Below are 10616 nucleotides of genomic sequence, written 5' to 3'. Positions count from 1 at the left end.
ACAGGAAAAATATGATACCACTGACTGAACTGAATGGCAGTGCAGTGCAACAAACACACACTGATGAACTTGCTGAATAAAAAGACTGATAAAGTGATTTTCACTGACCATCAAAGAAACATTTTTAATTGACACCAGAGTTTAAGAGGCACAAACAACAGCCTATATATAATTCAAATGAAATAGATTAAATAGAATAACATTTAAATAAAATATAATATAAAATAATAAATACAACACTTAAATGTTTAAATTTTTCAAATAAACTTCATTAACAATACTATCTAAAACCCAACAAACAAGGTTAATAGTACCTAACATTCGCCTCACTATATATTATCCCTTACGTAAATAGCATAACAAAAGTTAATAGGCTTGTTTGAGATGAGCTAAATCTGACACAAACATAGGTTTGTGGATAATAACAATTCACTTGCAAATAATATTAATAACTGAAGATTAACAATTAACATTGCATTCATAACATTAATCTAACAAAGCTGGCTACTGTATGTCATATGCATTGCTATAGTTTAAATATTAAAGACTGAACAGTGACATTATACACTTTTGCAAAGGCTAGCAGGTGGTTTAAAATCAGTGCGCTGTCTGGACATGTACCACGCATATGCGCATGAGTTTGTTTACTCTTACACATAAAACACTTTAAATTCAGACGTTTAACAATATAATTACACTAATGACATAAATATGTAGAAATGACTATGGCATACGTGAAATATAAGCGTAACAGAATTAATTTACCACGTTAAACCGTTTAAATATTAATTATTAAGCTTAATAAACCAATTCACGTTATGATGGCAAATATAAGAAAGAGAAGTCAAACAGAACACAGGTTTGGTCATTACCGAAGTCAAATAAGATCCACTTACTTCGCATTTACACACAAACACACATAACATTAAAGAAATTGTCCTTAAAGCAACAGCAAAAGTTCGCGTCTGTATCAGGGATCCGGCCCAACTCAACTTTGCGTTCTGTGGGCGGGATGCTCGCCTGCACATAGTCGCGGGCACTGATTGGCTGCTGCGCTGGATGCTGTGTGTCAATCAATCTCGGCAAGAAAGAGATCTTATTAGCGAACTTTCATAATAACTATAATAACAAGTAACAGCCTTTTTAACATTGCCATAATAATAAATAATGAATATTTATATTTATTTTATGTTACTTTTGATGAATGATTTCATTTTTTTCAACTCAGTCACTAGCTGAGTGACTTAAGGGGGCCCTCTGCTGGCCACGAGGCCCTTTGCAATTGCAAGTGTCGTTTAGTGGCTGGGCCGGCTCTGGCTGCAGGCAGGCACGTGCACAGATAGGGCTCAACCTGTGCAGAACACATGCCCTTTTTGTCCTTAAACTCCGAAGTGCCCTTTTTTGGAGGTGTTTTATTATTTTTTTTAAATATATAAATTAATGCTATTGTTAAACATTTACGTCTGTCTGTGTGTTTTACAAATATATTTATCAAATAAAATTATTAAAAAACTAAATATTTTTGGATCCGCTCAAACTGTCTGTCAAACATCTTAACTCCGCCCCCTGAGTGCAGCGAGCTGAAGTTCCACAGCAGTCAGAGGCAGCTGAACGTCTTGCAACGGTAAATAAGTATCTTGTTGTTTGAGTACAATGCTGTGTCATTACGAAAGAAACACTAGTACGTATATAACGGCGCATGTTTTATAAATTTGAGCAGAGCCGAATTATCCATAGACGGGATTGGTCGAGTGGGCAATCAGGGGGCACTAAGGGCTCCAAACTGCAGCAAGGGCTGGCGCAAAATGCGACCAAATTGAGTTTTTGACAAAGCGCGAGCAGTTTTTAAACAAGTGTTCACCCATGTGAAGGGCACCCGTGACAACAATACGGAATGCACGGTCGGGTTTTTACCGTTTTTTTTGCATGACGCGTATTAATCGTTTAACTAAAGTCAACACAGCTCACGCGAGAAGACGCGCCCGCGCGGGTAAATGTTTAGCCTACATTAACACCAAAAACATATCAGATTAGAAAGGTCTTAGACATCAGATGCCCAGTTGGGAAAACTGGATAGAGACGAAAAACGTGTAAAGGATACAAGTATGTACATTATATTGCCCTGTCACTCATTACAGTATGCAATCTGGATATAATTTATTGTATATGCATGTATCTTATGCCTTGAATTAGTCAAGGGAGTTGTATGATTATTTGGTTCATAACTTTTTATTCTGAAATTAACTGCATAGAGTTAAGTCTATTTAGTATTTAGTATATTTTTTTAGTAATGCAGTTATTTGCACCTTCAAAAGACCAAGGTTCCTGGTCCTCAGCACCAGGTAGCCAGATACATGTTGAATATGCTTATGGTATGGCTATATAATCTCTTATTTTGATCTTTAATATCCTATTTCCCCCTCTTCTCAATCACATACATAAACATGTTAACCAAATAATACAAATTAGCTTATAAAACCAAACAGAATACCTTTTTTTCTTCAAACATATTTTTATGTAACTTTATGTATGTAAGCAGAGGAAAAAATTTAAATTAATATATTCTACAATTAAATAAGAGCGAGCACTTCACAAACACATGACTACAAATAGGCCTAATACAGACAAACACCCAGGATGTAAATTGTTAAAGCCAACTTACAAGGGCAGATATCCTTTGCACTGTATAATGCCAAGCTATCATAAAATGTCATTCTTCATTCATTAATAGTGATTTTTTTCAATCATTAATAGTGAATAAATAAAAAGCTATTAAGATGATTATTAAGTGATATTTATTTGGAGGGGGTGCCCTTTTTCAGTTTCAGCACATGCCCCTCAAAAGGTCTGTGCACGGCCCTGGCTGCAGGTATACAGTCATGAACAATGGCAGAGATGTGGGAGTATGGGAGTCAAAATTTCAAGGTTACATAACAAATTTGTTTTCCTGTTGAAATTTCCTGTTAACCCTTTTCTTGCCATTGTGTTCTCAGTGGCTGATTTCAGAGGCCTTCAAAAAAGGAGAGGACACTCTATGACTCCAGGCTATTAAAACATTGTAATGCTCATAATTAGACATTTTAAAATTAGTTTTGATTTTTATTAGTTCAGCATGATTCACAGCATCCTAAAAGGAAAGGTTGTTTTGGGCCAATCAGCTACATGAGTATCACAAAATAAGTCTCTAAGCAGGTCAATGAATGTTTTTTTGACAAAATCAGCATGATCTCATACTTTTTCTAGTCATTTAGAAGCATTTCTAGTTGCAGTGAAAGTTTATGATAATCATCTTGATTACAGTAGACAGTTCAAATCTAATGCACTAATGCATGTACACAAACATAGCATGTACAAAAGCTTATAAAAAAGTAGGGCTGCACAATATTGGGGAAAATTTGAAATTCAATAACTTGCTAAATGATGAGATAAACTAAATGCAATATGATAATGTTATAAGTTTGTATTTATTAAAATGTAAACTTATTAAAATATTGAAAATCATTTTAAAAACATACATTTTTCACATCAGAGCACAGGCAAACACTTGTTTGACAGACTGTTTGCTATGACTATATATACACAGTACTGTGCAGAGGTCTTAGGCCACCATCACCAGCTTTGTTGTTTTAGCAAAATTTTATGTCCATCCTTATTTATTTTTCACTCTTTTTATTAAGATACAAACAGAAAATACAGGAAATATGTACAACTCCTTCAGGCATCATCAGTCAGTATTTAGTGTGACCTCTCTTGGCACGAAACACATCTTGAGCTTTTTTTGAGGAGACTGAAGTCCTGAAGTCATTCAATTAGAATGAGAAATTAGGATTTAATTTTTTTAGGTTTAAGAGATCCTGCAGCTGCCTGCTATTTTTCAAGTGGAAGAGGAGTTTACCCTAAATACTTGACACTTCAGCTTATACTTTTATACTGTTTTTAATACTACATACATACATTTTTTTCTGTAATTTCTGGATTCTAATAAAGAGTCTGAGAAATAATTATATATGATCACTATACAATTGCAAAAACAACAAATCTAATGGTAGCATGGTAGCCTAAGACTTTTGCATAGTACTATATATAACCTTTAGGACAATTCAAATTATTTAGTTATTGCAAGCAATTTTCATATGCATATTGTTATATGCATGTTTTTGATATTTCAATAATTTCTGTGTGTATATATATATTGTGCAGCCCTATTTACCAGTATGGAGAATTCAGACAAATTAACTGTTTTTCAAAGCATGTGTCAATTTCTCTGAATTTCCTCAATGTGTAAAAATAATTCAATATGCAATACAAAACAAAAAACAGAATAAAAAGTGGAAAAAAAATACTCATAGCTATGCACAGTAACAGTCCACTGGCATGGATCAGGCAGAACACTAATGGTTTACATGGAACACATCACAGCATTTGATATTGCTTAAAAAATACACAAATCTTTAATTTGATATTTACATTGTTCATAATGATTACGTATTCAGCATATAAAACCCCTAAAACTTTAATTCAGTTGAAAAATTATACAGGCTTACGAGCCTCTGTAAATGTAAAATGAATGGACAATGTAAAACAGTCATTTAAAAAATAATAGAACTTGTATAAAAACATTCATATAAATTGATATAAAAAAAATATTGGGCATGTATTTCTTAAAATCTAATTTCATGTTGTCCAGACACACAGCTCTGATAGCACACAATCATTAAAAGCATTCAGGCATCTCCTCTTACAACACTTGATTTTTTGATCTGTGTTCATCCATCTCAAACTAACACAGAATAAATCTTGTTTCTTCTGAATAACCGCACAAAGACATAGATGATAAGGATGAGTAGAATAATGCCAATGGATCCACCCACAGCTATAGCCAGAATTGCTATCTCAGAGTTGGACACTGTAAGAAGAAAAACAAAAAAGAGTAGCATATTTGTGTGTGCACACACACAGAGAGAGAGAGAGAGAGACAAAGAGACAGATAGAGACAGAATATACTTCTGTTCTGTTATTAGTCATTGTATGATGCTTTTTGGTTTTTGTCCCACCCCTCCTCCACTGTGATTGGACGGTCGAGTAAAAAGTGACATTGACGAGCTGAGCGTTTAACAAAAGTTGAGCATTTCAAGTCAGAAAACACAGAGCGCTGGCACCCAGCGCGGACAAAACACCCCTGCTGGCGTTTTTGAAAACATACGCTGGCCACAGGTGTAAATGCGTTGGTGTACTTGCCCCTTTATGAACCCTTGGTTCTTTAAATCAGCAGGTAAAGGACATGAGTATCTAATCAACTGTGCTAAAGAAAGACCATTGACCCAATCTCCTACAACCTTCACTGTATCAAAGAAAACAATGTGACACAATTCTAAAAACACAAATGTCTATAAACAGAGAAAGGAATTATAAAGGAATGATCCAACACTGCAGCGCAATGAAGAATGTCAAATGGCTTGTTTTATTGTGAACAGAGTAAATCATGATATATTTGTCACTCCGTAGCACCCTTTGGCACGAGCTCAACATTTCAAGCTCTTACAGTAAAGGGTCCCATATAATCATCATGTAAATTTTGACATACATTAACTTTAATCGAGTAGTTCACTCAAAAATTAACTGGCTATCATGATTTACTCAACCTCATTTTGTTTAAACTCATTTTGTTTTCTTTCTGCCAAAATTATTTTTCTGCAAAAGCCAAAGATGTATTTCAGAATGTCCAGACTGTTTGATTTTTTGTAATTATCTGGATTTAACAGCCCCAGTGCCCGTTACAAAGGAGACATGTCATAATGTATCCTCTGTTGAGTTCCACGGGGTGACACTGTTTTTATTTTTTGGTGAACTATCATTATAAACTAAAGGGATAGTTCACCCAAAAATTAAAATGTGCTGTTTAGTTACTCACCCTAAGGCCATGCAATAGGTTGGTGCCATTTTTCAATAAAGAAGATATTTCCGCAGTGATTTATATAATGCAAGACAACAGTTTCCATCCCTTTGACTATTTAAAAAGCAGATATATCCAATACAAAAAGTAATCTCCACGACTCCTGGTGACATATTGGTGATATCCTTCCTGTGCACATGCTCCTGTATAGCTCAGTGGTAGAGCATTAGTAATGCAAAAGATCATGGGTTCAAACCCAGGGAACACACATACTGATAAAAAATATATACCTTGTAATGCACTGTATGCGTCTGCCAAATGCATAAATGTAAATGTATATCTATTAAATGCACTTTACCCTCCCGCTCTATAGGTGGCACTGAAAGAAGATCGTGCTCATGTTTGGCAAAATATCTTCTTTGTTGTTCTACTGAAGAAAAAATTCCACTTACATAGCGGATGGCCTAAAGGTGAGTAAATAAACAGCTATCCCATATCCCTTTAACTAAGCATGCATGTCATAGCATCCAGGCTCACCTTTACTGACTACTTTCAGACTGATCTCGCCTGCAATGCCCTGGATGTCGGGTGGATTTCGGACCTGACAGCTGAAGGTTCCGTTAAATGTGAACTGCACATTCTGCAATCTAATGGAGCCATCACCCTTTACTACATTACCAGACCATACAGCATGATTCTTAAACAGGCCACTGAATGGGGGAAATGATGTTTGATGGTAATAAAAAATCTGTGAAAAACAAATCAAAAGATAAGGTTAGAACAGACCTAATATTTTACCCAATAATAAATAAATTTCTTCACTCAGTTATATTAACTCACAGCACTGACTCACCGATTCTTCTGCTGTCTGTCCAACTGGCCTGAAGCTCCAGGATACTGTAGTTGTGTCTTCAGATAGAGGATAGGTAGATTTAAATGTACATTTCAGCAGTACATTTGTTCCATTGATTGCCTCCAACTCTGAGGATGTAAACACCTCCATTCCCTCCGCCTGATAAATACCTGGTAACCATGGATTTCACATTATTAAGATAAATACGGCTGACACATGCAGTTAATTTCAGTAGCAGATTGAGTGAAGTCTACGTAATGTTGTGCTGACTAGGGATGGGATGATTACCGGTTTCACGATTAACCACGCTAAAATGTCCTGATGGTTAGTATTATCGTTTAAAATGTTATTATCATTATATCCGTGTTTGATTACCGTTATTTTGAAAACTCGCTGTAAATCCTGTCCAGCCAGAATCAGTTTGACATGCACACATGCAAAATAGTTTTTTGCACAAGAAGGCATTTAAGGGATAATGTATTGTATTCATTCACGGTAAACTTATTAGACAGATTTATTTATTTTTTTACCACAGAAATCATTTCAGGGACATTAAATATTAAATTGTGATTTTCAAAAATATTATTTGTTCAAATGTTTTCAGTGTGTGTATCAGTTCTTTTTGAACATTTACATCTCATTTTAACAAAACCATGATAATATTGATAACCAGTGATGGGGAAAGTTACTTTTAAAAGTAATGCATTACTTTAGGTAATGCGTTACCTTACTCGTTACTTTAAAAAAGTAATATTATTACGTAATGCGCGTTACTTGTAATGCGTTACCCCCAACACTGTTGATAACTGTGATAACTTTGGTCACTATAATCATGATATGAAATGTTCTTACCGTCCCATCTCTAATGCTGACTGCTTTAAATTCTCACAGTCTAAACCTGGCTGGCACTAAATTGTAATCTTTCTGTAGGTTTCAACTAAAAAGTAAAAAAACTTAACTAAAGTGCTCTCAAACATCATTAAACCTAGTTCTGAAGCTCGCTAGTTCTTGTATTTTAAGAACTAGACATTGCCTTTTTATGGGTATAGGATTAGACAGACAAACAATCTGTACTTCTTGTTGTATTTTATTCCTGTTCCTACTAGTCATGCATGTTGGTCTTGTAAAGACCTGTCAAATGTTAAAGGCTTCAACACTGTGGCTCAGTAGACACTGTGTTCCATTTCCTTTGTTAGGCAAGATTGAAATGCTGACTATTGAACTAGAGACGCTACAAACTAGAAACCACTTGTTAAAAATAAATCAGGTCTGTCACAACGATCACAGAAAACTTTCTGCTACTTCACATTTTCAACAACATCATTCTGTTTGATTTATAACCTCAAAATGTCCCCACAAGATCACAAATTTACAACGTGATAATTACCAAGTACACACACACACACACATGCACAGGTTTTTATACTGCACAAATTTTAATTTACATAACATTACAATTTTTACACTTTCTAATAAAATTTGTTTAAAAAATTTGAATTGTAGGAATCATCCGGCAGTCCCCACAATGTAGACTTTTACTTTCATTTGGACCCCATAGTGTATAAAAACCTGTACACACGCATACCCTTATTCCAAAACATGCTGATACTAACTCACAATGAATTCAAAGTGAATGTGTGTGTGTGTCTGTGTTTCTCTGTATTAGAAATATGAAAATAATTCATAATGTAACTATTATATATATATATATATATATATATATCATTATAATAAATTCCAACTTATCCATAACACTGAATAGTTATGAACCACATTACTCCATCTAAACCCTTTACACTGGCAATTATGTGTTAGCAAATTATCTAAAAATATTAAAATACCTACAATATAAAAACAAACGGTGCTAAATAGCACTAAAAGTAGTTTACTGGCTCGTAATTTTAAGTGCCATATAGCACCTGGGTAGAACAATATTGTGCTATCACCATATCAGGTGCTATATTGGTGCTATATCACCCCTGGATGGTTCTTCATAGGTGCTTTATAGGTGCTTTATAACACTTAAAATGGTTCCCCTATGATTACGAGCTTTAAGTGCTATTTAGTTTTTTGTGTGTATAAATAGAGTATGATTTTGTGTATCACATTTTATGTTGTATTTGTTGCTGTATTTATTCCAGTTGTTTCTATCTAGATTATTCCACTTATTTTTTATCTGTTTTCCTGCACCTGCTATCCTGTTCAAGCTGCTGTAATGCCTGCTTTAGTCCCCTGGGGATCAATTTTAAGCTCTCATAATCTTATTTTATCATTAATTATCTACGGCAGGACAGTGCATATCGGGTATGGATCAAATGTAAAAGTGTATAAAAAGATTTTTGTGAAAGATCTGTTCACTGTTTCTAAACATAATTTGACGACAAAAGTCACACTGGGAAAAGATTCATACTTCTCTAAATGAAATGTCATGGAGAACACACATAACAGAAGCACTATATTATATTTTTGCCGAAACTATAAAGGTGGATCCAGGAAGTGGCAAAAACTTACCAGGCGAGAGAAGCGCGCAAAGCGCAGAAACCAGGTAAATCCATACGCGACTCATAAGAAAAAAACTAGAGGAGCGATCAGTGCTAATGCAAATCATATTAAGTCTGTATCTAGCTGTTAACTGTATTCAAGTTTAATATTTAAGTATTAGTCGGACTTCGGAAATCGTGGGCACAGCGGCCACGCTGAAGAATCCCATACAATTTGCACAGTTCAGGAAGGAGGAGTTTGGGGAGTAGTATGAAGCTGCAGACACGGAGCCTGCACCTTTTGACCTCCGCCCAGAGACCCGCATTCTCAGACCCCTCGTTTTTTGAGACAGCGCCCCCTGCTGTTTGGAAGACCGTATAACACCCTTATCCAAATGGCACCTTTTGCGTGTTTGCAAACAGAGATGACGTTTTTTGTGGGCGGAGCCCAACTGGTGGCAGAAAGTGAATGCTTCTCAATAGCTGTGTGAAGTGTTTTAGCATTAAACTGTGATTTTTAAGGATCCGGTGTTCTGTAGAAGTCTGTTTCCCCTATATTTCTCTTAAAGGGATACTTCACCGATTTAGCATTCAGCTTTGTATCTGTAGAAACCCGGCAGTATTACTGAATGACCATGTTTCCCTCCATCATTTCCCCCTGAGAGGAGAGATATCTGCATTTTGGTTCTGCAAAAAAGTCCTCCGATGATGCAAAAATTGTCATATTACATCATCGGAGGACTTTTTTGCAGAACCAAAATGCAGATATCTCTCCTCTCAGGGGGAAATGAGGGAGGGAAACATGGTCATTCAGTAATACTGCCGGGTTTCTACAGATACAAAGCTGAATGCTAAATCGGTGAAGTATCCCTTTAAGTGTAATGTTTCTTATAACGTTTTCACCAAGTTACGTTTATTTTTTAAATAAATTAAAAGTTTTAATGGCTTGGCCACTGATATGCTTGCATGTATGTAATGTATATGTATTGTTCTTTATTGGTAAATCAATTATTTTTACAGTATGAATCTCTGAAGTACTTATAAGAGCAATACTATCATGTATTCTGTATAATATCATTTATTAAACATTTAATCATTTCCTGTTTTCAATTTTTTCCTTATATTTTTATCCTACGTGTTTGATCTAAAACTATTATGTTTACATACAAATTAATTTGTATAGGCCTGTTTATATATTATTAACACTTTACATCGTGTGTGTGTGTGTGTGTGTGTGTGTGTGTGTGTGTGTGTGTGTGTGTGTGTGTGTGTGTGTGTGTGTGTGTGTGTGTGTGTGTGTGTGTGTGTGTGTGTGTGTGTGTGTGTGTGTGTGTGTGTGTGTGTGTGTGTGTGTGTGCTATGTTTATATATTTATTAGTAAACATCATAA

General features: G+C 35.1%; 1 protein-coding gene across 1 annotated transcript; it reads right to left on the bottom strand.

Annotated features, from left to right (window-relative positions):
• Positions 1-3624: 3624 nt before the first annotated feature.
• LOC135748542 (myelin protein zero-like protein 2) lies at positions 3625-9484 on the bottom strand. The gene is made up of 4 exons (XM_065266753.2): positions 9258-9484; positions 6747-6916; positions 6431-6641; positions 3625-4906 (listed from the first exon to the last, which is right to left on the bottom strand). The coding sequence occupies exons 1-4, from the start codon at positions 9352-9354 to the stop codon at positions 4776-4778; spliced, it is 609 nt and encodes a 202-aa protein (XP_065122825.1). The 5' UTR covers positions 9355-9484; the 3' UTR covers positions 3625-4775.
• Positions 9485-10616: the final 1132 nt, after the last annotated feature.

Source organism: Paramisgurnus dabryanus, chromosome 5 (assembly GCF_030506205.2).
Source record: "Paramisgurnus dabryanus chromosome 5, PD_genome_1.1, whole genome shotgun sequence".
Lineage (NCBI taxonomy): Eukaryota > Metazoa > Chordata > Actinopteri > Cypriniformes > Cobitidae > Paramisgurnus > Paramisgurnus dabryanus.
This window is presented reverse-complemented; position numbering and strand designations above follow the sequence as displayed.

Bases quoted from the DNA above. Each gene is read 5' to 3' on its own strand.
- LOC135748542 (XM_065266753.2), bottom strand. From the start codon at position 9,354: ATGATTTGCATTAGCACTGATCGCTCCTCTAGTTTTTTTCTTATGAGT. The intron at 6,642-6,746 runs GTGAGTCAGTGC...TGTTTTTCACAG, and splicing joins GACAGACAGCAGAAGAATCG to ATTTTTTATTACCATCAAAC. The intron at 4,907-6,430 runs GTGAGCCTGGAT...TTCTTCTTACAG, and splicing joins TCTGAAAGTAGTCAGTAAAG to TGTCCAACTCTGAGATAGCA.